The following is a 27,481-nucleotide window of genomic DNA, read 5'->3' as shown; positions in this document are numbered from 1 at the left end:
TATTTCGGCAATAATGTGTTAATGATTGTAAAATGAGTTTCACTCCACAACAAAACCAACATGTCTGTGTCGAGTGACACGTAACCTTACAGCGTTTGTCCGGAGCGTGAGCCGCACACCTGCCCGATTCACACACGTCCACCAATCAATGGTGAGCAGCGGACGGACCCTCGACGTACAAGAACGCAACCCGTGGGCTTCTGCTGTCTCTCTTCTCACCGCTTGTTCAGTAGAGTCAGCATGATGTTTCTCCTTGTGTTTTCTTTATTGACTGTGTGTGTGACCGCAGACGATAAAGGTAAGGTGTCCTACGACTTTAAACATCATTAGATGTCAGTATTAGTCTCAGTGTTGGGGTAACGCATTGCAAGTAACACGAGTTGTGTAATCAGCTTACTTCTTTCAGCTAACTAGTAGCGCATTACTTTTACAACTAAATATATGAGTTACTTTTTCAAACAAGTGAATTTATTTTCCCACGTATTGACTGACGTGTCTCCTGTCCCGTGTTGAGACAAATCGGGAGTAAGTGCAGAGACAGAGACTCTACCTTCAGTCATTGGATTATTCTTTTCACTTTTGGTGTAAAAGAGCCTTTACAGCTGCCAAAACTGTAACTTTGAGGGGTTTTTTTGTTTTGTTTTGTTTTTAAGTCCAGCCCAGGTGATAAAAAGTAATGCATTACTTTCCAGTAAGTAACTAACACAGTTAGTTACTTTTAAAGTGTGACACAATATTGTAAAGCATTACTTTTGAAAGTAACTTTCCAACTCTGAGCAGAAATACTACGCTTTACAAAAACCTCTCATGAACTAATGAATGATGCCGTAGGAAGTAATGATGAGCATCTTTACTCAAAGATATTTGTTTTGTTTTGTTTTGTTTGTTATCTTTATCCTGGATATCTTGATTATCATGTCAAGTCAAGTCACTGTTATTTCTATAGAGTTTGTGTCAAAGCAGCTTTACAGGGTTAAACAGGAAAATAGTGTGTCAATAATGCAAGCAAATCCAGTTCTTCTGTAAAGCAGCTCTAATATCTGTGCAATCAACTCAACAATATTGCCAGAAATTAAGTGTCCCCAACTAAGCAAGCTGTTAAGTAAACGATTGTATCAGCAGAAACTTCAAACACCGTTTGTGGTTTGTGAAGTTTCTCCTCCATCACTGCAGTAGCTGTAAACACCTCCGTCACCGTAACCGTCTCCGTTCGTTATGATGTTGATGTTTGTTTGTTTTTTTCAACTTCAGGCGCTCAGAGTGCTCCTACAAAAACGCGAGGCTCCCAGGGCGCATGAACAGCACGCAAAACGCTCAGTGTCAATAGAAAACAATTAAATAGGTGCCTCTTTGATTTCTGAATTTGAATTATAGAATTGTGGTCATGTGTAAGCCAGGTTAAAGAGATGGGTCTTTAATTTAGGGTTAGTGCAGTGTTGACAGAAGCGGGTTAATATGGTCGTACTTCCTGGTTCTAGTAAGAACTCTTGCTGCTGCATTTTGGACCAGCTGGAGTTTGTTCACATTAATGCCCCTGACTCCATATTAGATCTTCTGCCTAGTTCACGTTTGGATTTATACATCACTGCCAGACTAATGTATTTGTGTTGATCTTCAGAGAGCGGCTCCTTCATCAGACTGAATGATGTTCCTGCGGCCGAAGCCTTCATCGATTCAGTAGATGTTGCTGTAATCGGCTTCTTTGAGGTGTGTGTGTGTGTAAAGTTCAGGTATAACCTACATTATGAAGACAAAATGTCCCCACAAAGATGGCAATATCCAAAATCCTTGTCCTTGTGGGGACATTTTTCCCAAAAAGTAAGCCTGTGGTTTTGTGTGAGGGGTAGATGTGGGATTAGGGGATAGAAAATACAGTTTGTACGTTCGAAAAACCATCACACCTATGGAATGAACCCATAATGACAGGAATACCAGTGTGTGCGTGTGTGATCAGCTGCTGTAAAAAATATGTCTGGAAAGTGAGGAGGTGAAATTCCCCGATGAGCGTCCACTGGTGTCAGGAAACAGAATGCCGTGTCCTCTGGCCCAACTCGGCATGCGGAGGAGGAACGGGACAGGAAGTGTGGGGCGTCTCTGGGATTGTGGGATTGGCACCTTCAGCGCTCCATAAACAGACGTGGGCGCAGCCGGCAGAATATGAGCCGCAGTTACAGAACGATCCTGTGTATGAACAGCGTTCATGTCTGTGATGAAGGTCTGTTGTCTTTCCATCAGAGTGAAGCTGCTCGCGGATATAAAGAGTTTCTGGCCGCTGCTAAACAGATCGACAAACTTCCTGTTGCTCTGTGCAGTGAGAAGGAAGTTTGGGCCAAATACGACATCGCCTCTGACACCATCTCCGTCTTCAGGAAGGTAAAACACCTGCCACCTCATCTGACATACGAGTCTGAGATACATGTGGTGAATGTAACCCACCATCATAATATGACGGATGAATGACAACCGTGTGTGTGTGTGTGTGTGTTTTTGTCACATATCAGGACACAAATTCGTTTAATGACATGGGTATGACATAGGTATTACAAGGAGAGGGTGACATTTTTTGTCAAAAGGCTTATAAATCATACAGAATCATACAAGAGTTTTGTTGAGAAAGAAAAATGTGCAGAGTTTCCCGTGAGGGCTAGGTTTAGGTGTAGGGCGATAGAAAATAGGGTTTGTCCAGTATGAAAACCATTACGCCACAGTTCACAAAAACAAACCTGTGTGTGTGTGTGTGTTACAGGCTGATCTTCATCAGGAACACCTGAAGCTCTCAGAGGCCAGGAAAATCGAGACCGATGGACTCACACGCTTCTTGACCATCAATAACATTCAATACGTCACAGAATATAATCAAGCGGTACCGAACATACAAACATACAAACAAACACACTCATCTCTTCTAGCAGCTTCCAGTCTGATTATATATAATTCTATTATATAACTAAAATAATGTGCTATAACTAGTACAATGAGATTAGGGCTAGGAAAGGTATATCTTCACAGAGTAACAAAAAAAACTATAAATGCATCCTTTCATGATTTGTGTTGCCTCATGTTCCACTCTGATCTGCCTTTGTAGTGTAAAAAAGCAAATCAAATGATTCTAACGACACGCTCTTTAGGATAATTAATAATCATGGTGAATACGTCGTCAAAATTCCGAGTCGCTCAGCCTTTTTTCAGATAACAGGTATCGACTTATACTCTAGAAGTGCACAAGAAATGTGTTGTTTTTCACAGGTAGAACAAAGACGTGTTTAGTTTCCACAGAATGCTTTCAAACATGATTTCGTGTCATTTGGTCAGTATAAAACAGTAGAAAAGTCTATGAAAAGTCCCCACAATTCACAGAAACCTAACATGAGTGTGTGTGTGTGTGTGTGTGTGTGTGTCAGAGCGCAGTGGGTCTGTTCCAGTCTGCGGTGAAGACGCATTTGCTGCTGATAACCAAAAGGGGGAGCTCAGATTCGGACCCGCTGCAGCAGCTCTTCAGAGATCTCGCGCCAAAATATGCTGGCAAGGTAGTAAACATGAGTCCATTTCACCTCGTTTAACTGACGAGAAAGTGTTAATTAAGAGGATGACGGGGTGAAGTCTTACTGTTTCATTCTTTAACAGGATTAAGAGCTTTTGGCCTGATTACACAAGCGCTGCGTCCCACTGACCCTAATATACCCACACGTATGCCAGATCCTTCCAGAACCCTTCCAGAAATATTCCAGACTGTATGAGGCTGCTAAAGGTCTCATTTACAGTGACTGACTCTTCGCATACAGTACATTTGAAAACAATTATCAGATGACGTAATTGCAGTTTACAGTCAGATTAATGTTTTCTGGCGCAAAAACAGCATTGCACATAAATTTACTCAAAATAGATAAAACTGCTATAAACTAAAAATATAACTAGTTAAACTGGAAAGCAACAACAACAGAAATCCACATAGAATCCGTAATGGTTGTAATGGTTATAATGGGAATTGTATTGGTTTGAATGGAAACTGCAATGTCCCTGTGGGTGTCTACTGGTAATTTGTTGCCTTCTGTTCTAATCCTAGTGCAAAATGACCCAAAACACACTACGGCACAGGGTTGCCAGGTCTTGTGTGACAAAACCAGCCAATCAGAAACATATGCCACTCCCATACCTATAATACATATTTTACAACCACAATTTCAACTATAAAACCGCCAGTATTAATCATAAACAGTCTGTTTTCATAAAGGAGCTCAGAGGCCTCTCCCTAAAAAACAAACAAAACAAAACATAATCTAGCACAGTTTTGTCCACGCTAGAACGTATAATATATTTGAAAAGTTCAGATGCAAAAGCAGCTAAAAGCCATCTCGGTCAAAAATGAGATAATGATAGTGAGTGAATGCTCCTGACACATATTATACGTCCATCAAATACTTTTACTTCAAAATCACTAAATTCCAGCCTCGGCCCAATCAGAAGTACTAGTACTTACACAGAAACCTGTACAAAGTAGCCAGAAAGAAATGCTCATTTTAAAGAAATACGTCAGATGGATTTACAGGCTTTTGCATCTGAATTCTTCATTTTACTACACGCATTTCAGTCCATTTCTGTTATATGTCAAACCTTTAAACTGTGGAGAAAATATCAACTAACAGCAAACCGTTTACAAGTGCTCTAATTCTGCAGCAAAACCGCAAACTTGGCAACACTGCTACTGAAACCCATTAGGTAATAGCTTTAACGGTTTACAGTTGATTGTCTGTAGTGTTCGTAAAGTGGAAACCATTAGAACTTCTGTGATGCTTTCTGTTGTTTGTTTGTCAGCAGGGATTGTGACGAACAGCATTGTTTAACTAAACATTTTGCTACAAAAAAAAGACAAAATGATAGAAAACGACTCTTTTTTTAATTTAAAACATTTACATAAGATGTCTAAACAAAACCACAACCGCATATAATCATAGCTGTTTTTTAGAGCAGATTCTTAAATGTATTTTGTGAAATGCAGATGTTGTTTGTGCTGGTAAACGGGAAAGAGAAGTCGAACGCCCGCGTGCTGGAATACTTCGGCCTGAAGTCCAGTGACCTGCCGCGGATCAGCATTTACGACAGCGACTCGGACAAGAAGTGGCTCATGCCGGCGGGTAAAATCACTACCGAGCGCGTGCAGAACTTCTGTGACTCTTTCCTGGATGGAGAACTGCAGGTGAGGAACGCTGGATCCGCTCACATGTGATCAACATCGACATACCGACAGTCTGAGTTTATGTTCTTTATATTCTTTCCAACAGAAGCAGAAAGAGGATGAAACACCTGAAGACAAGACTGAACTATAACACCACCCTTTTCCTCAGTAAAAATACTGAACAAAATACAGTGGGTCCTGTTTTTGAGTTCATCATGTAGAGTGTGTGTGTGTGAGTGTGTTTGTTTTAGAGAATTTCAGAGACTGAAACTCCCGTTTCCGCTCAGTTAACGAAACCCGCTCATTATCCACATTTGGGCCGGCTCAAGAATCCCGACGGCTTTCAGCACATTTAGAGCCTCTTTATTCTCAATCATGGAGTTTACGGGCTCTCGGTGCGGCGCGTACATACTATATATGTCACGGCCAGACTCAGTGTGTGTCAAATGTAAATCTGGATCTTATTGTGTTCACCTCGCTTTCCCTACAGCTCTCCACGCTCTGTCCTTCACTGCCGTCTGTGGTTTCAGGTCATTCAGGTACATGGAACAGAAATTACAATACTATTTAAAACAAGCATCTAGTTTTCTTAGGATTTGAGTCATATTGTCAACCACAGTTCTAGAGTCACTAATTGACAACAGCGCACACACACACACACACACAGGTTTGATTTGGGACTTTCCATAGACTTCTATTGTTTTTATACTGTACAAACCATATTTTCTATCGCCCTACGCCAACCCTACACCTAACCCTACCCGTCAAAGGAAACTTTCTGCATTTTTACTTTCTCAAAAGAACTCATTCTGTATAATTTATAAGACTTTTGAATTATGGGGACACTCAGAATGTCCTCATAATGCACCTTTCTCCTTGTAATACCTATGTCATACCCATGTTATTATACAAATTTGTGTCCTAATATGTCACAAACACACACACACACACACACACACACACACACACTTGTGTGGGGACATTCCATAGGTGTAATGGTTTTTATACTGTACAAAGTGTATTTTCTATCGCCCTACACCTAAACCTAGCGACTGTAGTGAGATTCACAGAATAATGTGGACGATGTGTCCTCAGAGTGAGGTTATGAGACAGAGACACACGATGAGGGACAGCAGCTTCTGTTCACACCTGATGATGAGTATTAGTTCTGCTCATATACTGCACTGCTAACACTCGACTTAAAGCCTTTATTTATAATGCATTATAAATGTATTCATAATGCATATTGTAATGCATTGCCTTTTCAAAAATAATTATAACCAAGGTTTAAATGCATTAGAATATTTGAAGGTTTGTCATGTCTTTTAATAAATTCTTTTTTCTAATGGTGTAACAATGAAATGTATTACAGTGTATTATAACTGTGGTGAGAATTATTCATGAGATCACATAAGGTGCATTACAAAGCAACAAACCACATTTATAATGCATTAGGCCGTAAGTGAAGTGTTGCATGAATACAGGACTCATATTGAACAGAAGTCCATCAGCAGTCTGTTCAGAAACCACTGAAGAGTCAGCCGTGTGAGAGACACTGTCATACACACTTATTCCTTACTATTTTCAGTGTTCACAGCATCACAAAACCCAGAGGAAAGTGCTGCCGTTTGTGCCTGGTAGTGCCAATAAAACTAGCTAATAAGTTACAAAGGTACTGAGATGGAAAATCCTACATCATAACCTGCACAGATATGGAGGAGAACAGATTACTGCTGCACTGACCGTTCTTAAACTATTACCCACAATCCTCCATGTGTGCTTACCGCTGTGCAGAACTATAATAATTCAACATCATTTAACGGACTGTTGTGAGTCAATACTGTTAAATTCATCATGTTATGAGGCTGAAGGTCAGAGTGAAATCAAACACTGTTGCATCACGTGATTTTTTCCATTGAAATTCTGTATTTGATGACGCCAGTGCACGAGTAAACATCATGAAATACTGACGAACAGTATCTGATCTCTGATCTGACTTTTATGACGTCAACATAATGAGGTTGAACAGAAAGTTCAGAGATAAACTGCGTTTTTCTGTGCATTTTAGAAAAAAAAAATTAATTTCAATATACAACATATTTCAATTTTTCAGTCCAACAAATGTAGAAGTGATGAATGAGAACATGAACATGTATTATGATTAAAAACTTTTATTAAAAAAAAAAAAAATGTTATACTAATTTTGCATCACACCCTAAACAGAGTAAAATCTATTGTGGATAATATTATAAATGCTTTGGCAATACCTGCTTATGGCAGTCATGCCAGTGAAGCCCATTTGAGCTGTATTGTATTGATAATCGGGGGGAATCAGCTTCGGTTCACAGACTCTGGAGAGCTGAGACTCATTCTGCTAGAAACATTACAAGCTAAAAACAGACAAACACTCACTGTAATTATCGGAAGTTTGCAGACATACGGCTCAGAAATATCCAAACTATCTATACGGCCGCTTTTATATAATACGCACATACACACACACACACTGTGGTCCGATGGGTTTGTTTGTGGTGTCTGCTGTGATGGCGGATACCAGAGCTGAGGCCACATCAGACCGCTGCACTACATGAACTCTGGCTCTCTCTCTCTCTCTACATCTGTCTGTCTCTTTCTCATTGTCTCTCTCTCTCTGAAAGCTGTTCGTGTGCATCTCTGGCATGTTGCTAAAGATACGGGAGTCACACTAAACATCTAAATGCAGCAGGAGCTCAACAGCATCAGATCTCCTTCATCAGTTTGTTACAGACACGTTCTCTTCACTTGCTTTTGGATGAACTTGTTCTGCAGCTTTTGCGCTGGGGAAACTTGGGAAAGAGCTGCAAACATAACATCATCCACACAACACTGAAAATTATAAGGTGGATGGACAGTATTGAACACAACACAGCGCTGCCGTATTTCTCTGAAGAACTTTCCACGGAGACACGTCCGCTAAACTAACCCAACGGACTAAACAAAACCTAGACATGGAAATTACACAGCAGACCGGCCAACACTCATTTCTCTGTGTACGACGCACAAACACACACACAGAGGTTAAGACAGGACAGGTCACATCTCTGTGTGTTTATCATTTCTATGTCTGTGAGAAAACGTTCCTTCACAGAAATAAATACCGAGTGTTACTTATCATCAGCAGATGAATCTGATTGGTCAAACAGGAGTCCTGATACACACTGGGACGGTTTGTGTCGCTCCGCTCATGTGTGTTTGTTCCAGACGGACAGCTTGCCGCGTATTAAAGGATTTTAAGTGCACTCCGCTTCCCGCCGGGCGGTTATTAGCTTCCACATCCTGCATTTAAAATCCTTTAATGCACAACATGCCGCTGATTATTAGGTTGTCACCTTACTTGAGTCATTCAGGAACAATACAAGTGAGTCATTGAATCACTCATTTAACCTATGGTTCGAAAACGTAATTCAGAAACAATGTGAGTGACTGATTCTTTTATTACTTTCTCAAAGAGATAGTTCACCCAAAAATGAAGATTCTGTCATTATTTACTCACCCACAATGTCGTTCCAAACCTACATGAGTTTTTCTTTTCTGTTCAGCATAAAAGAAGTCCCGCTAACAGGACTTCCATAGTATGGAATAAAATACTGTGAAAGTCAGTGGCTACCGTCAGCTGTTTCGTTGCTCACATTCATCAGTATATTTTCTTTCGTGTTTAACAGAAGACAAAAATCATACAGGTCTGGAATGACATAAGGATAAGTAAATGACGAACTGAATTTTTGAGTGGACTGCCCATTAAAAAAACGTTACATCACTGAGGAACGAAACAATAAGTGAATTATTTTGTCAATCTTTCAATTATTCTAAAACGCTGATTCACTGAGGAATAGAAATGTTGCTTTTTGGGGTTCTTCTGTGGCTTCATTTGTAACTGTTTTCATTGGCAGAGCAAAAACAACAAACAATATTGTGTCTAAACTGCATTTTTGTATTACGCTCCCTGGGCGTAAAACTAGATAAATTTGTGTCTGTTGGTGAATTTTAAATGCATCATAAAGCGAGTGTTATTGGAAGCTTGTGATTGTTTTTGTTGAGAGGATGTTTAAATATTGTTGTAATGTGTGTTACTGTACGGCTGCTACCTTGGCCAGGTCTCTCTTGTAGAAGAGATTTTGAGTCTCACTGAGACTTCCTGGTTAAATAAAGGTAAAATAAAATGAACAAATAAAAAAAATTAACTTCTTGAAGCAAAATCGTTCCTCCATCCTTGATAAGCAACATAACAAATCATTAATTGCTTTAATGGCGAGGCTTATCGTTCTGTTTGTTTTCAGGTCTTTTCTTCTTCATTGACAGACGGGGCAGGACGGTGGCAGAGGGGACGTGACGCAGGTGCGACTCAAACCTGGATTCCTGTGATGGTATTCTGTTTGGGATTTCATGCATTTGCACAAACTTTAAGGTATAATTGCCTATAAATGTACACCTGGCCTTTGACTGGGCCTGAGTAAAAATGGGATCTAGTTAGTGGTTTAGGGACAGATTTATTGTGAAATGTCCCCAGATGTCAGCTAAATACGGCTCCATTTGGCCCTCGCTCAAAAAGAAATGTGTCTCATAAATAACGTAAGTATGCGCTTTTGAAGTGTTCGTTTAGAGTTTAGGTTAGCCAATAAAATCAGCTTAAATATAAACAAAACAAGTCTATGGTACACAAACGTATATATATATATATCGGCCCCTGACTGAAGTGGAGCATTATGGGGGACTCCTGTAAACCCTAATGACACGTTTCATGTGTTGTGACCCACATTATCTTTACTCAGCTGATGCATATTTTTAGGCAGAACGGAAGCAAGTCTGTTTTAGGGCAGATGCTGGATGAACCCTGCTGGACCGATGTCCCGTTACATAACAGACGCGCACGGATCTGCTTGTTTTAACGTTTCCCGTGAGATTTTCCTCATACGGTAGTTTCCTGATTCCCAGAGCGCCCATCGGGCCCGGTCCAGGGACATTTGGACCTTGGAACGATCGTCGCTTAGAGTTTGAATGAAAAATATATGTTTTACATTTAGAAGCATCGCCTACATTTCCCACAGATATGGCGAGTGTTTCATTACATTCAGCCAGCGACGGGTCACTCTGTGACGGGCCGTTCCTGGCGTGTTTGTTAGTGGTTTTGGCCCCGTTTCCCACGTTTCGGTGCGTGTGTCCGTATGCCAGCCTGTGGTCGCTGGAACACGCGTGTGTGTGTGTTGTTTTTGGAGTGCAGAAAGGGGCAAGCCCGTTACTCGATTCTCAAACCAATCGCAACGTCCAGCAGCGGTGTGTGTGGGTGACAGTGAGAGTATAAACATACACCGCCGAGGGACGGATGACAGACACGAGAGACCAACATCACCATCGACCGAAGAACAAACCAAGACCTGAAGAGCCATGAAGACTCTGAGCCTCCTGAGCGTCTGCGCTCTGCTGTCTGTCTGCGCATCTATGGGAGGTGAGACACGTTCATTCTGACCTCAGTGTGACTGAGGTGTGCGTTTGAGCTCTTATCAGTGTGCTGTGTGTGTGTCTAGTGTACACGGAGCCGGACGTCGCCGACGAACCTGCGGCCGAGGTGGTTGTTCCTCCCACCGGAGCTCCGTCTGATACCGACTCTTCCTCAGCATCCTCATCTGCCTCAGACTCCGATTCTGCTTCCTCCGAGTCCGACTCCGCATCCGACTCCGCGTCGGATTCTGCCTCAGATTCTGCCTCAGATTCTTCCTCTTCCTCATCTGAGTCAAACTCCGTCAGCGCTGAAGGTGAGAGGCAGCCCGTCTCTTGTGTGTCAGTGCTTTTCACCCACAGACTGATAGTTTGTGATCCTATTAGCTGAACTGAAAGAGTGTTTATGTGTTTTCAGGCACTCCTGCTCCTCACGTGCTGCTGAAGAGAGACGTGGCCGCTTCACTGCTGCGACGCCGGAGAGCCGGAGCTCCTGCAGCTCAACTGACTCCTGTACAGCTGGAGAGGTGAATCACACACACACACACACACACACACGTCAGTTGATGATTGATAACTGACTGCTGCAGAAAGGTGTGTGTTGTGATTCTCATGCTGGTTTTTCTCTTTCTGTTCTTCAGTTTGCGAGAGGTGTGTGAAGTGAACGTGGCCTGCGACGAGATGGCTGACACCGCCGGGATCGTAGCGGCTTATACGGCGTATTACGGACCGATCCCATACTAATGCACGCAAACACACTTTACATTGACATCTGGTGTCTTCATACTGATATACTGACACCCTCAGACAAACTTTACAGTATTTTTTGTTTTTTTGATTTTCAAGACATTTAGTGTGTTTTAATGCCAGAATACTTAATGTAGGTGATTTCAGGTTTTCTTGTCCTTTTACTGGGAGAAATCAGTGAAAAATCCTGATGGTTCATGTTTATACGCCAGTGAATGAGACACTAATAGTGCAATGAGACTCAGATTCCTCAATGTTAGTGAAATGTGTTTAACTCCTCTATATTATGCCTGTGTATAGATATGAAGCATATATTTTAGGTTTAATTAGACACGTTAAATCGATTGTTGAAGTAGTCGATGATTCTTTTCGTTAGTTTTGTGAATCAAAGGTGCTATTTCACACTGACTGAAGGCAGAATTGTTTTTCTGTCGTGTTCTGTATATAAAACACATGAGAAGTTCATTGACACGTTACCTGAAGCTGTTGACATTTTTGTCAGTGTGTTATTTTATTGTGCACATAATACTTGTATAGAGCGTATACTGTAATAAAAATACAAAAGATATGTCATATCGAGAGTGTCTGATTATTTCTTGTGTTCTGATCGGTTTTAAAGGTCAGAAGGTTTGTTCAAACAGCACAGATCAGACGCACGACTCATTCATTACTCACGCGATATTTGACATTCAGATCTGATATCGCTCGATCGATCTCACTTCCTTCGCGTGGGCGCGCGTTCATGGTTCAGTCTGACGTGAGCGCGCACGGCATTCACACACTTCACCTCACAGATGGAGTTTCTCATCGGCAGCCCGTTTTCGTCTCCGGTCGGTCAGCGGATCCGTAAGTGTTTTCCACTAATCACAGTGCGCGTGGTCTGATTGTGCTGCGGTCGCTTTAAAGTAACTTTACAAGGCGCGTCGGAGAAACTCTGAGCGGAGTCTAAGATCTCAGTAGACAGGAGTGAAAGTGATTCTGTGCATTAATCACGAGGTATGAGTGTGATGATGTCCGTATGCTGGTGTTTAATTAGTGTCAGATGAGGCTGTAGTTTGAGGTGTAGGTGAGCACGTCTGTAAACTGGCGTTCGTCATGTCACATAACCAGCGCTCATTTACTGTCACGAACGACCAAAGTTCACTCTGCTCCGGAACTGTGCCAGAAAGCTTGAACAAAACTGTTGAACAAAACAGTCAAACTTCCTCTTTTCACTTTCTCACTGTATGTTTTTACCTTTTCTTTTGCACAAAAATGTAACAAATGCAACTCGAAAAGAATGTGGTCAAAAGCAGCTGACAGTCACATGAAAGAGAGAGAGTGTGTGTGCGCGCGCGTGCGGTCTCAGCTGGGTGAAGCTCGTGTTTGCTTTAATCACGTGGTTTGGATCAACAGACGTAGACGATCTGTGGATTTTGTTAATAAAATGTTGTGCATTGTGACATTATTTTCAGTTTTATTTTTTCAAACCTCATTTTCTGCCTCTCTCGCTCTAATTGTACTGTTTATGTGCTTTGTTTTCCTTATTTTGCAATATACATGTTTTTTGTATTTATGAAGATATTTATTTTCCCCCCTAAGGATAGGTAGATGTACTAAATGTAATTTTTAAATATGCGTATTGCTTTTGATTTTGACATGCTCATATAATTCGTCTTTCCACTTTATTTTGCAACACAGATGTAAGTTATTTTCTGTGAATGTGCGAGACATCCGATTCATTTTTTGCTATTGGAAAAAAACTTGAAGAATAACAGTAAACGCTAAAACAATTTGTGCTACAGACAGGTGTGCTCTTGATTACTATAATAAATGTAAAAAGTATGGTATGAAATACCAGTTTGCAGTATTGAGCAGCTGTGCAGAAAAAATAACTTTACATTACAGTTAGAAATGACCGCCGCTCTTACGTCAGAAAATAAGGTGGATCTGTGTCGTTACTGAAGGTCACGTTTCTCCCGGCATCGCTGAGCTGAAAACACCTTTGACTTTCATTCCTCTGTGAAACGACAGACAGACGGTTTCTCTAATCCATCCCTAAAAACACGACAGCGGTGTGACGTCTCATTGTTCTGTGATGTGTGGAATCATTTCTGCATTTTTCTGGTGATTTTGTTTTTCATGTGAACGAATCGTTTTAATGTTGTTTTGGTTGGTGTTCTGTTGTGTGTCAGAGAACGCCACCAGCGCTGCTCTTCAGGCGGAGGACTGGAGCCTGAATCTGGAGATCTGCGACATCATCAACGAGACGGATGACGGGTGCTGCGTCCCTCACACCTCCGCACTTCCTCCAGATACTCCAGTTCCTGCTTCGTTCTCTCTGACTGAATGCTTGTGTTGTTTTCCAGACCCAAAGATGCGACGAAAGCTTTAAAGAAGAGGATTGTGGGCAACAAGAACTTCAGGGAGGTGATGCTGGCTCTGACCGTGAGTGTCCGCGACATCACTTCCTCCGCAGGAGCGCGTGCGCATCACGCTGCGTTCCGACGGCCGTTGTTGTGTGTTTCAGGTTCTTGAGACGTGCGTGAAGAACTGCGGCCATCGTTTCCACGTGTACGTCTGTTCCAGGGAGTTTGTGGAGGGCGTCCTTGTCAGAGCGATTCTGCCCAAAAACAACCCTCCCATGATCCTCCACGACAGAGTGCTGAGCCTCATTCAGGTGAAGTGTCCCCCCCGCTGCGGTGGTTGACGCGGCGGCGGCGGCGGCCTGACGTTTGGCTCTGTGTTGCAGGCGTGGGCCGATGCCTTCCGGAACACTCCGTCTCTGTCTGGAGTGGTGAGCGTCTATGAGGATCTGAGGCGGAGAGGCCTGGAGTTTCCCATGACGGATCTGGACTCTCTCTCGCCCATCCACACGCCCAACAGGGTAAAGCTCACAGAACACACAGTGTTAGTTAGTGACGGTGATCCGCTAGTTCAGAGGTGCTGAGCGCTCACACGAGCCAGAACGTAAACACTGCTGTGAATCTCTGCTCTTTTGATTTGTGTCTAACATCAGGGAAAAATTTGGCTTGTCAGATCTGGAAAAGTCATGGAAATTAATAAAATCCTAATAAAAAAAAAAAAAAGCCCAGGATGTTCATTGTCCAGAATTTACGCCATGTGGACAAAAATATTGGGACTCCTGACCGTTAAACCAACAAGGACTATTCCAAATACATACACATTAATACAGAGTTGATCCCCCCCTTCCCATAACGGCTTCCGCTCTTATGAGAGGGCTTTACACAAGATTCCGGAGTGTTTCCGTGGGAATTTTTGCCCATTCATTCAGCAGAGCATTTGTGAGGTCAGACACTGATGCTGGATCAGAAGGACTGGTTCTCAATCTCCGTTCCAGTTCATCCCAAAGGTGCTGAATGGGCTTGAGGTGACGACTCTGTTCTTCCACACCAAACTCATCCAACCGTGAAAAAAGGACCTTCCATTGCAGGTTTCCCTTCAGTGGATGTAAGGAGTCTCGCCCAAACCCTGTGAAAAGGCCCCAGAACAGAATCCCTCCTCCAGCAAACTCTGTGGTCGGCACAGTGCGGTCAGGCGGGTAATGTTCTCCAGGACTGAATCATCAGACCGTGTGTTTGGTTGCTCCACAGAACAGGTTTCAATAATACCATTTATAGTTGACCATGGAATATGTAGCAGGGACGAAACTTATTGCAAAGGTTGCATCCTATCACGCTTGAGTTCACTGAGCTCTTCAGAATTACCTGTTTTTTGTTTGTTTGTTTTTTCACAAATGTTCGTAACTGCAGACTGCGTGGCTGGTTGATTTAATACACTTGCGGCAATGCTTGTCCCAATATCTTTGTCCATATAGTGTAAAGTTTTCTAGCACATGTGTTCTAGTGCCGTGCTCTAAAATATTTCATCTGCTAGAAATTGCTCTTGTTTAGAGTAAAACCTACATGTGAGCGGTCCTGATATATGATCGTTCTTTTGAGTTTTTAATGTCTCAGCTTGTCTGTTTTCAGTGACTCATTTGAACTGATTCACAAACCGTTCCGAATCTGAATGATTTTTAAAAAGTGCCGATACAGTGATCAAAAACAACACTTCAAATGTGTGACAGTCATATCTGCAGACGCATCACCTCAGCTAAACAAGACCTTAAAATGGACTCTTTCCCACTATAATTTTCCTTCTCCGCTGGAATTTAATGGATGTTCATACTGCAGTTTTCCACACGATGAAAGTGGAAGGAGACCTGTGCCATCAGTGTTCAAATAGCACCACGAAAGGATCATAACAGAATTGGAAGTTTTTCACTTTCACAATGTGAGAAGAGCAGTGGGAACATTCTGATGAACGTCTTCTGTGTTCTAGTGAAGATATCCTGATGTCAGATGGGTTGGAATGACGTCAGACCGAGCAAATGATGTCAGAAGGCTCATTTTTGTGTGAATTTAACATGTTTTCTCTTCACGCTCTCTCAGAGTATTCCTGAAAACGGAGTGTCCTCCTCATCCGTGTCTCCGTCTCACACTAACTCGTCACCGGCGACTCCACAATCCAGCGGGCAGCTGAACCCTGTGTCACCTGAGGAGGTACGACAGTGATTTATTAAAAACCAGAGAGTTGATAGTCATCACTGGAATGTAGACAGTGCAATTCTTATAAAATGAACAGTAAAAATACAGAAAAATGTCTAAACTGAGTAAACTAAATGAAAGTTTTAACAGTTAACTTACTGGCTATGAATGTATTTACAGAGTTTACAGGCCCCATGAGGTTTTAAGATAAGCTGTCAAACATTTTGAACACATTACAGTCATTTCCATCCCAACGATCTCTATTATTTTTTTATTCCATAACATAAATTTATTAGGCTGCTTAAACAGAATATTGGTAACACAAATCTGTTCTCATGAAATAGCGGTCACAGCGAATATAGAAATTCTCAATTCATGTGGAGGACGGCGACAGCCAGTAAAACTGAAACCTAAACATTAGACCTGAAATTATAACACGCTATTACTCTTACATCACCATTTACTGTCAGCAATGAGAAATGCATCCCGTCTAACCAGAAACAGGAATGAAAAATGAAGCAGGAATATCAGTATCTGAGGCAGTGAAAAGGCAAATCACGCCCTGATGCTCAGTGCTGTCAGGGGTTAAAGGTCAGAGGTTTGGGGTGTCTGTCAGTATTAGTATGTGTGTTCTGACTGCTTTCCTCCAGAAACAGAAGCTGACATCTGAACTGGATCTGGTCAAAGGAAATTTGACCGTCATGACGGAAATGCTGAATAACGTCAAACCTGGAGAAACGTCAGCGTCAGACGCAGAGCTGCTGCAGGTGTGTGTGTGTGTGTGTGTGTTATGGAGCTAGTGTTTTACCAAGGTCATACATGTGTCATCAAGTCACGTGTGTGTGTGTGCACTTGTTTTTTCTACATTTTTGCTACACAAGGATAGTAAAACCTGAAATTTTCCGGCCTGCGGCCCCCACAATGTTAAAAAATGATTAAAAATAGTAAATGATGTTTATCTGAAAGTGTAACGATGCAGACATGTTTTCTGTGAGGGGTAGGTTTAGGGTTAGGGGATAGACAATATCGTTTTGTCAGTATAAAAACTATAGAAATCTATGGAAAGTCCCCACAATTCCCAAAAACAAGCGTGTGTGTGTGTGTGTGTGTGTGTGTGTGTGTGTGTGTGTGAGCAGCAGCTGTATTCAGTGTGTAAGCAGATGCAGCAGAGGGTTGTGGAGTTGATTCCCAATCTATCAGAGGACGAGATGATCGGGGAACTCCTGGTGATCAATGATGATCTCAACAACGCGTTCATCCGCTATGAGAGGTGCGGTGAGCTCCAGCGTGTCGTCGGGGTCGCTGCGCGCAGCTCTACAGTAACACGCCTCTTCTCTGTCTCTGGTTAAAGGTTCGACAGGTTGAACGTGCCGAGATCAAACACAGAGGAGCAGCAGGAGTCGCAGGTACGCCTTCATGTGTTCTCTCTGACTCTTAATGAGCAGCACGCTTCCAGCGAATCGGCCAATCAGAACACGTGTGATGTCGTACAGACTGCATCGGTGCCGCCCACATGTTCAGCAGCGCTGCTTCCCGAAGTATTTTTTTTTCATTTATTTTCCTGCAGGGATTGTTAAAAATGTCTTTGTTAAAAAGTTATAAGCCTTGAAACAAAGCAAGCAGGTATGCGGTGAATCACAACATTACAAACTTTGATTGGAAGCAAAAAATATTTGAAAATATTTGAAAAACAGATAAAAGACTGTTCAATTCAATTCAGTTCAAATTTATTTGTATAGCGCTTTTCACGATACATATCGTTGCAAAGCAGCTTTACACCAAATTGACATTTTTACAATATATGTAGTAGCTTGATGTACATATGGCAGAGATGTGTGGTAAAGATCAATTAACGATGTAATCAAACAGACAAAGAACACTATAAATTAGTAGCAGAATTCGGTAGTGCTGTATGTTTTCAGGGTTGGCATCATCTGAAGTCCTCTGAGGGGTTGGCATCATCTCTTCTTAAGTGTTCTGGATCCACACTGGAGCTTGTGAATTCCTCATTACCACGGGATGTCAATTCCATGACAGAAACAGAGAACAAATAGGAACATAATTAGCGTAGCTGCTGTTCAAACTAAGAAATGGAAGATTTGTTAAACCAGAGCTAAAAGATTAATAATGAACATTTGATCAGATATAACTGCAGGAAAAGTTTATGAGATGCATTATTTGAATGCTTGGCTAAAAAGATGTGTCTTTAATCTAGATTTAAACAGAGAGAGTGTGTCTGAACCCCGAACGTTATCAGGAAGGCTGTTCCAGAGTTTGGGAGCCAAATGTGAAAAAGCTCCACCTCCTTTAGTGGACTTTGCTATCCTAGGAACTACCAACAGTCCAGAGTTTTGTGACCTTAGGGAGCGTGATGGATTGTAGTGTGGTAGAAGACTAGTTAGGTACACAGGAGCTAAACCGTTAAGTGCCTTATAGGTAAGAAGTGCTATTTTATAGCTGATGTGGAACCTAATAGGTAGCCAGTGCAGAGACTTTAAAATTGGGGTAATATGATCATATTTTCTTGACCTGGTAAGGACTCTAGCAGCTGCATTTTGGACTATCTGTAGCTTGTTTAGTGAAGATGCAGGACAAACACCTGTAGTGCATTACAATAGTCCAGTCTAGAGGTCATGAATGCGTGAACTAGCTTTTCTGCGTCAGAAACAGGTCACATGTTTCGCAGCTTGGCAATGTTTCTAAGATGGAAGAATGCTGTTTTTGTAACATGAGAAATATGATTTTCAAAAGACAAGTTGCTGTCTAATATAACACCCAGACTATGACTGTAGTGGAAGTAACAGTACATCCGTCTAATTGTAGATTGTAAGTCAAAAGATTCTGTGTATTGTTTTGTGTATTGACTGTGAACTCAAACATTTTGAATGACATACTATAATCCAGTGCTTTAAGTGGCCCAAAAGAGGTGCCGGTACTCTATTTTTTTTCCGCCTCCCCTGAGGTAACAACAACTATATTGAATGGGTTTTATATACAACAGTCAACAGACAACCTTATACAAAATAATAAATCATTTTATTAGTTTGTGGATTTGCTTGAGCTAGAAAGAGCTACTGAACATAAATAAAATGTGCACAAGGTTATTGAAAAAATACCCTTAGAAAGAGCTACTAGAAAGAGCTACTGAACATAAATAAAATGTGCAAAAAGGTATTGAAATTTTTTTTTTAACAAAATGTACATAAAATAAATTATAAACTAATTTGTATTTTGCTCTCTCTTGAGTCACTGCTGCTATCAGCAGCAGCACTTGTAAAGTGTTTTTTTTACACAAAATGTATATAAAATAAATTATAAAATAATTTGTATTTTGCTCTCTCTCTTGAGTCCCTGCTGGTATCAGCAGCAGCACTTGTAAAGTGTACCTGCAGAGCTTGGTAGTTCTCCCATACTGCTTTCACTGTTCTCTCACTTGAAGCAACCCAACGCACTGATAAAACACGGCCTATCACAAGGAGACGTTGTCCAACATTGTGAGCACTCTCGGTTAACTCCCTTTGGTTTTTTGGTGATGCATGGTAGAGGGAGTAAAGCTGATCTAAAAATATTTTAAAGTGGTTGATTCCTCCTACCTCCTTCAAAACATCACAAACTGCCAGTTCCAGTCTGTGATTGGAACAATGCCAGACAAACAGGTAAGGGAATTTGGAACAAAGCTGCGCAGCAACTCCTGCTTTCCTCCCAAGCATCACTGAGGCTCCATCACAAGCAAATGCCAACAAATGTTCCTGTAGGTAGTGAGGGTCAAAGCCATTATTATGAAGACATCCTAACAGTGCTTCAGTGATGTCCTTTGCTGTGGTCCCCTGCAGCTCAATCAGTTCAAAAATATTGTGTCTGGATTTTCACTGGAAATAGCTGACCGCAGGCACACGACAAGCACAGACTTTCCACTTATTGTAGTGGATTCATCAATGAGCACACACAATTTTCTTTCATTCATCACTATGTCATTGACTACCTTCTTTTTCATTTCAGCTGCAATGTGATCCAGTATATTTGCACATGAGTTATTAGAGTGCAAAACTCTGCCCATCTTGACACCATTTAAGACTTGCAACTGGACATCTATTGGCATGTCTGTAAAGGGACGCCCATGCTTGCCAATCTTATAAGCTGTTCTAAACACATTGCAAGTTGAAGCGTAGTCAGCCTTTCTCATATCTTCAATGTGTTTTTGCATTGTATTTTGTGTTGCCTTCTCTTTTATTTCAACTGCTTTCTTGTGATAAATTGAGTCTCTGTGCTCTTTTATTTTCTTTCGTAGTGAGTTTTGCTGTGCAGCCTTGTCCCTTCCAAAAGACGAGATTAAGCACCCACTCCACTCCTGCGACACTCTCTGCCCTTGCTGCATGTCCACGCGAGCACAAACTTGACTACACACACTACAACCCAACTTTTGATTTCTGCTGATCAGCCACTTGTAATTTGTGGAGAAATACCGGACTTGTGCTTGGGACCAACATTCTGGCCACTCATGCTCGCTAACGCGGCTGTTGTCATCGGTAGAAATGGTGTCATTCTGGTCCTCGTCGCCAAAAGTGCCGTCGTCCGCGGCTGCGGCACTAGTGCAGCTTTCATTAGCTTGCGTCTGACCTGCAGCGATATCATTCTGGCTTGGTGGGGTGTCAGCCAGCGAGTCCTCTGATTCTGACCTTGTTCTTTTACTACTCAGAGTCTGAAGCCAGGAGAGCATATTAAGTGTTCATTGTTTTTGTATTTTAACCGAGCAGCTGTTTGCGCGTTTTACACACCCTCTCCGGACCACGTTGAGTTGTTGACATGACAACGGCAAAAGCGACGCATGCGCTTTTCACTTGTAAAACACATTGGTGTATGGGCAATGTAGTCTCTGCTCTCGGTGGGACGAATTAGGAAGCGTGCTTGTGAAGGGCGCTCTGAAAAGCGGCAGCGCAGCCAAACGATTATAACAGATGTGCAAATGAGAGTACCGGTACGCTAAAAGCACGTTCTGGGCGCATGGAGAGGTGGCGGTACTCTCAAGAGCTATATTTAGAAGTGGCGGTACTGAGTACCGGCGCGTACCGGCCCACTTAAAGCACTGCTATAATCTAATTAAAGACAATGAAGGAATATAAAATTATTTATACTTCTTTTCTATTTATGAAAACAATATATTTTAAGGTCATTGCTAAATATTCATTTGACATTATTTTAAAAATAAGTTGAAATAATGAGCACTGGCTTCAACAAAAGCATAAACTATCGATTAACAACTTTGTAGCCCACAGCAGGCCTGTCTGTAACGCTTTACAAGTTATCATTAAAAATGAATTTCCCTGTGGTGGAAATAAATGTGTTTAATACTGTTGCACTCCATATACATGTACAGCGTGATTTGGACCAATGAGATTTCGCTGTGGGTGGAGCTACTCGGCACACGCGGTGTAAATATCTTGCTGATGCAGTTTTACAATAACATCTGTAAAGACTGTTTTAGAATTGTTCGATTACGTATCTCTGTTTCTGCATGTATCTACACACTCATAGACATTTCTAATGATTTTACTGCATTTCTGTGACCAGACTGAGACAGGAAATCTTATTGACCTCAGCCCCGAGTCTCCATCACCCAATCAGAACACTCTGCCAGCTGTCAATCAACACGAGCCCCGCCCTGCATCCGACCACACAAGCAGCTCAGGTGAGAGAGATCTAGTTCTGCAGTTTGATTCAGTGTAAGAGAGAATTGACTTGGATGTGAACACTGTTGTGTGTGTGTGTCTCAGCACCTGAAGATGAAGAGTTTGACATGTTTGCTCAGACGAGGTGCAGCTCTCTGGCTGAACAGAGGAAGAGGTTTGTGTTTGATGATAATCTAAGCAGATTGTCTTCTCCTAGAGCTCCGGTGAAGTGAGATGCTGATGCTGTGTGTGTGTGTGTGTGTGTGTGTGTGTGTGTGTGTGTGCGTGCGCACAGTGTGCGGTACGAGGATCCTGGGGCAGTGGAGGGTCTGGCTGAAGCTCTGGACACGCGTCTGCAGGTCACGGCAGGGGTCAGTACACACGTGTGCCTCTCATCACACCGTTCACGCGTGTTTGTTACTGTGTTTGACGTGCTGGAGTCTGTTTGTGTGTGTGAAGGGCGCTGAGAGCGACTGGGTCCGTCAGTCTCAGTGGATTTACAGTGAGGATCTGGTGGGTTTCAGCGACGCCATTGGAGTCGCCGCTACACGCCGATTTACTCAGCTCGAATGAGAGAAAAACTGCTGCAAATATCAGAAAAAAAAACAAAATTACAGAACATCTTATGTAAATGTAGAACCTTCTTCACGTGTGATTTAGAATCAAGCTGTGTGTTTATTTGCAGCTGGTGTGGAATGAGGTTTGTGGGGTTGATTTAAAGAAATAGTGCACCCAGAATAACAATGTGCTGTAAATGTGCTCACTCTCAGGCCATTTAAGATCAGGATGAGTTTGTTTGTTCATCAGATTTGTAGAAATGTGTCATTCCATCAGCGTCTCACCAACGGATCCTCTGCAGTGAATGGGTGCCGTCAGAATGAGAGACAAACAGCTGATAAAAACATCACAGTAATCCACAGGTAATCCGCAGCACTCCACTTTTCACAAAAGCTGAAACAAATCCATCATTTTTAACTAAAATCAGAGTCCATAATCCGTAATAACGCTTCCTCCAGTGAAAAAGTGGTCTGGTTTGAATCAGAAGAGAAATCTGCACAGATCAAACACCGTTTACAAGCCAAAACAGCTTTAAATTTGGCTGGATTTTGATGTGAGAGACAACAGGAGATGGACTTTTTCACTGGAGGAAGCGTTATAATGGATTAAAAACTGACGGCACCCATTCACTGCAGAGGATCCATTGGTGAGACAGTGACGGAATGACACATTTCTACAAATCTGATGAACAAACTCATCCTAATCTTAAATGGCCTGAGAGTGAGCACATTTCCAACAAATGTCTATTGTTGAATGAACTGTCTTCAGGTGCTGGTTGAACACTGATGGTCGGATGTTATCCATCAGATGTCGGTCAGATCAGGATGATTTGCATGTGCTGATGAACGAATGGACACTATTTAAATTTGCAGTCAGCTCTAAAATCATGAGTGGATCACAGATGATCAACATGTGACAAATGCAGGAGATCTTGTGTTATTTCGTGTTTGTAAGGATCATCTGTGGTGTTTGTGTCGTGTTAGGCTCCGGCTCCACGCAGCTCAGCCATGGATGAAATCGAGAGGTGGTTGTCTGCAGAGATGGTAAAGAGAGTTTCATTCACCGCATTAACACACTTCACACTGGGTTCAGTTCATGAGAGAGAAACATGAGCAGCAGCGCCATCTGCTGTCACATACTGCCACACTGTACTCACTATTCCTGCAGTGTTTACTGTGCACAGTGCAGTAGATACTGCGTCCTGTAATGCGGTGCAGTGATGAATGAGCCAGTACTGACGTCGCTGTGATTTCTCTCTCTCAACTCATAATTTGCCATAAAAAAAAACTACAAAAAAGGCAAAATAATAATATGATGATAAACAGATCTCGTTCGCATGCAACACATTGAATCGATGCCGTCACATACTGCATACTGTCACATACTGCTGTCTCCAGTAAACTATATTATTCTAGTATTCATTAATGAACACAGCCTGTGTGTATTTCTGTATGCTGCTGGTGTTTCTGATCACATGTTGATGTTTTTCAGCCTGATGTTGATGACAGTGAGGGTGTGACCAGTGAAGGTGGGCGTCTGCTGATGGTTATTACTCATCATATCTGATTCACTCAGTCATTCATTCATCGCTTTTCTGCTCTTTCTTCTGGCTGTCAGAGTTTGATAAGTTTTTAGCAGGAAGAGCTAAAGCTGCAGATCATCTTCCCTCGATGAAGAGCAGCTCGTCCGCCGGCGTCGGCCCCGCGAGCCCTCGACAGGCGGAACAGGAGCAGAACCTCGAGCAGATCTTCAGGCTCTGACATCCACCTCACATCCTCATGAGGAAGAATCCCACAGTAATTCCTCATCTTCATTCCACTTTAGGTTTGTTTCTAACACTGAATTTGGCCCTTCATGTGCGCACAACATTTGACAGCTCATGAGAAAACAACCAATACGCCGTTTGCTGCCTGTAAGTTCATTTGTATTAACGTGTCTTTACTGAGTGTAAAAAGCATTAATTTATGTTGTAAATTAACCACGAAGTTAAGAAGGACTGTCATACCTCTGACTGAATGTCAACATATTAGACACTATAATGTTCATGTTTATCTCTGATTGTCTCTTATCGTGTTGTAGATGTGTTTGATGGATGTGTAGCAGTAATTCATGTGATTTTCTCACAACTCATAAAACGTGAAGAACAGCTCATCTGTAATGCAGTTTTTTGTCTCTGAAATTTGTCTCATCGTTTGCTCAGATTTTAGAGCCGTTCACACCAAGAACGATGACTATAATGTTTGGTTTGTTATTAACGTGCTGCAGTTTTGTCATCTGTCCCTTTAAATGATGGCGCTCGTTGAAGTCGTCTGGATCCTGATTGGCTGTCAGTGGTTTATTGCTCTTCAGCTAGAAAACAAAAACATTTTGAAAGTAATTCCAGCGATATTGTTCCTCTGTGTCGTATCGTTATAGTTGTGTTGTGGACTGTTAGAAGGATTATTAAAATTATAATTATTGTTATCCGTCATCGCTGCAAATGGAACTTTATACTATTACTGGAAATGATTCTTGTGTAGCCAGGTCTTATAATATGGCTGTAAATAAAAAACAATTTAAACAAAGAAAATTAGTGGATAAATAAATCAATTCTTACACTATTATACAGTAATCATGAGAAAGTGCATTAGTCTAAACACGGCAGAATCGTGACTTACATCTGACAGGAAACAATGCAACAATCAGTAACAATGATTCCTTCAACAGGTTTTATTACAAAAATATAGTATTAGTAATACAAAGGCATATATACAAAATGGTTACAAAATGATTTTGACTGTATGGACAATTCAACATTTGAATAATTCTGAACTGATTAATGATAAACATACCTGTTTATTATTAATGAAATGATTGAATAACACATTTATTGTCTACAAAATGTGACGTCATTTTCAAAGTGCTAATAACGAGTGACGACATTAAACCGGTTTAAAAAGCGTAGACCATCCCGACGGCCAGAACCACAAACACGCCGAGCAGCGTCCGCAGGAACCGCGGCATCAGGGACGAGGAGCTCTGGAGCGTTTCAACCGCTTCATCATCTGAGGAGGAACATCAAACACTGAAAACACTGCAGACCTCAGAGAGAATTCATGACTGTGTGTGTGTGTGTGTTTTTACCTGCTGCTGCTGCTGCTGCTGTTGTTGAGTCCTGTGTGTGTTGTGTGTGTCTCTGCCTCATTTCATTGTCTGTTTCTGACGAGCAGCTCAGCGACTCCTGCAGCTCATTAAACACCTGAAAAACACAAAGCGATCAGCGGCGCTCTTCAGTCGCTCGTTAATGAGCGTAAGGAGCCGTCGCGTTCGCTCACCTGGATGTTGAGCTCGAAGGCGGTGACGGCCTCCCGCAGAACGCCGTGCCGCTGCTCCTCCGTCAGCTCGACGCTGTTCATGCGGCTCCTGTACAGCTGCTTGAAGAGGTTTGGGCTGCTGACGCCCGGAAACGAGAAGAACGACAAGCCCTCTCCGTTCTTCAGCCCTAAAGACTTCTGCGTGATGCGGCCCAACACCTGACCGCCCGACAGGTCGCCCAGATAGCGCGTGTACGCGTGAGCCACCAGATACTCCGGGTGATCTCGACCCACCTGAGACACGACAGCAGAGCTTCAGAGCAGAGTCACGGTACACTCAGACGGCAGACGCGCGAACGACTACAACATCCTCATCGTCAAGAGATTCACACTCCACTGATATCACTAACGGCCTTTAGAGGAATAGTTTACACACAAAAAATGAAAATGAGCTGTAAATGTGCTCATTCTCAGGCCGTGCAAGAGAGAAATGTGCCATTCCATCACTGTCTCACCAACGGATCCTCTGCAGTGAATGGGTGCCGTCAGAATGAGCGTCCAAACAGCTGATAAAAACATCACAATTATCCACAGCACTCCAGTCCATCAGTTCACATCTTCAGAAGACAAAAGTGTGTCAGCTGTTTGGACGCTCATTCTGACGGCACCCATTCACTGCAAAGGATCCACTGGTGAGACACTGATGGAATGACACATTTCTACAAATCTGATGAAGAAACAAACTCATCCTGATCTTAGGGTTATTTTCATTTTTTAAGTGAACAGCTTCTTCAAGGGAAGCCAGTGGTTGATGGCTGATGGCATGTTAAAACGAACAATCATGAGTCTCAGTCAGTTTTTGTTCGTGTTCACCTCTCTCAGTCTCTGTGCGTATCTCAGCGTAGCGTCCGGCACCGTCAGCTTCTCCCTCCAGCTCTGGCCGTAGAAATACTCCAGGTCTTTCCCGATGGACTCCAGTCGGGCCAGTTCCTGTGGGAAGTAAATGGGCGCCACGGCTTCGTGGGAGGCGTTTGTGTCCAGCGCGTCCTCCAGCGCCTCGTATATCTTATACAGCGAACACAAGAGCAGCTGAAACACAGAACAGAAGAAACCAGGTCAGATTCGACAGGGAATCAATGTGAGGATTACAAGTGACCGAACGAGCTGAACAGTTAACGGTTAGGCTGGTTAACCGCTAGTTGTTGGTGTGTTGTGATCGGTCAGTCCAGTGATTTACCTGATACTGCCGGAGGGACACGCGTCCTCTCTGGTAGCTCAGCATCAGCTCCGTGTTTTCCGCTCGGACGTGACTGTCTTTAGTCGCGGCTTTGATCTGCTCTGAGAGTTCACTGCCGGAAAACACACTCGTGTTCGGTCAACATGAAACACCATCAGAATAAAGTCTACAGACGGACAGATAGATATATCACCTGTCCATGATTGCTGTCTGTTTCTTCTCAATTGTCTCCATTTCTCCGATGAACAGATGATGTGAATGTGACCGCAGGTTCCGGTTCGGTCACTCTGTTGCTCCTGATTGTGAGCGGCTGAAGATCTCAGTGGTCTGAACTCACAGTGCCGCTCTCGGCTCCTTTATATTCGCTCCTGTGTCTGGGAGAGAGAGAACAGGAAGTCAACAGTTCAGCAGAACTCAAACAAAGACACAGAGGGAGGAGCAGCAGCTAAACATGACGAGACACATTCAGAGGAGCAGGAGGAGAGATGAGGAAACCATGACTGAGGGAGAATTCAGTCACATGATGACCTGAGCTACAGATGTTCACATCAAAGTGCAAATATGTGATTTTCTGCTTTTTACTGATCAAGAATAGCATGAAACGATGTGGGCTTTTCTGCAATGTCTGATCACGATCAGCTCTAAAACATTCCGAGTCAGAGTGAAAGAACATTCTGACAGATCGAGTCTTAAATGTGTCCTGAAAATCGTCTTGCATAAGGGCTGAAGGTTATAAAGCGCGTGATTTACGGGCTGTGATTCGCTGAGCGGCGATAAGGAGCGCGAATCCGAGCGTGACTCAGCCG

At 42.5% G+C, this 27,481-nt stretch overlaps 4 protein-coding genes across 5 annotated transcripts; 3 read left to right on the top strand and 1 right to left on the bottom strand.

The window, feature by feature from the left end:
• The first annotated feature begins 137 nt into the window (after positions 1-137).
• Positions 138-5,362, top strand: LOC127166401 (endoplasmic reticulum resident protein 27). The gene is made up of 7 exons (XM_051111620.1): positions 138-298; positions 1,619-1,707; positions 2,236-2,373; positions 2,747-2,863; positions 3,402-3,527; positions 4,997-5,194; positions 5,280-5,362. The coding sequence occupies exons 1-7, from the start codon at positions 241-243 to the stop codon at positions 5,322-5,324; spliced, it is 771 nt and encodes a 256-aa protein (XP_050967577.1). The 5' UTR covers positions 138-240; the 3' UTR covers positions 5,325-5,362.
• Positions 5,363-10,507: 5,145 nt separating this feature from the next.
• On the top strand, positions 10,508-11,965 carry bglapl (bone gamma-carboxyglutamate (gla) protein, like). Its single transcript, XM_051111731.1, has 4 exons — positions 10,508-10,655; positions 10,735-10,962; positions 11,064-11,172; positions 11,287-11,965. Exons 1-4 carry the CDS (start codon positions 10,595-10,597, stop codon positions 11,387-11,389), a joined length of 501 nt encoding a protein of 166 aa, XP_050967688.1. The 5' UTR covers positions 10,508-10,594; the 3' UTR covers positions 11,390-11,965.
• A 112-nt stretch (positions 11,966-12,077) lies between these two features.
• LOC127166606 (target of Myb protein 1) lies at positions 12,078-24,613 on the top strand. 2 transcript variants are annotated; one of them, XM_051112013.1, is made up of 16 exons: positions 12,078-12,238; positions 13,567-13,651; positions 13,741-13,819; positions 13,902-14,051; positions 14,124-14,258; positions 15,826-15,936; positions 16,572-16,688; positions 17,058-17,191; positions 17,273-17,327; positions 21,490-21,607; positions 21,693-21,762; positions 21,883-21,958; positions 22,047-22,100; positions 23,129-23,188; positions 23,637-23,673; positions 23,763-24,613. In XM_051112013.1, the coding sequence occupies exons 1-16, from the start codon at positions 12,187-12,189 to the stop codon at positions 23,903-23,905; spliced, it is 1,476 nt and encodes a 491-aa protein (XP_050967970.1). In that variant the 5' UTR covers positions 12,078-12,186; the 3' UTR covers positions 23,906-24,613. The 2 variants fall into 2 exon arrangements, with proteins under 2 accessions (XP_050967970.1, XP_050967971.1); XM_051112014.1 differs by lacking the exon at positions 22,047-22,100.
• A 226-nt stretch (positions 24,614-24,839) lies between these two features.
• On the bottom strand, positions 24,840-27,044 carry LOC127166608 (heme oxygenase). The gene is made up of 6 exons (XM_051112016.1): positions 26,869-27,044; positions 26,676-26,787; positions 26,312-26,527; positions 25,460-25,732; positions 25,269-25,383; positions 24,840-25,189 (listed from the first exon to the last, which is right to left on the bottom strand). The coding sequence occupies exons 1-6, from the start codon at positions 26,907-26,909 to the stop codon at positions 25,077-25,079; spliced, it is 870 nt and encodes a 289-aa protein (XP_050967973.1). The 5' UTR covers positions 26,910-27,044; the 3' UTR covers positions 24,840-25,076.
• Between the last annotated feature and the right edge of the window lie 437 nt (positions 27,045-27,481).

Source organism: Labeo rohita, chromosome 6 (genome assembly GCF_022985175.1).
Source record: "Labeo rohita strain BAU-BD-2019 chromosome 6, IGBB_LRoh.1.0, whole genome shotgun sequence".
NCBI lineage: Eukaryota > Metazoa > Chordata > Actinopteri > Cypriniformes > Cyprinidae > Labeo > Labeo rohita.
Note: the sequence above shows the minus strand (reverse complement) of the source record. Positions and strands in the feature narration are given on the sequence as shown.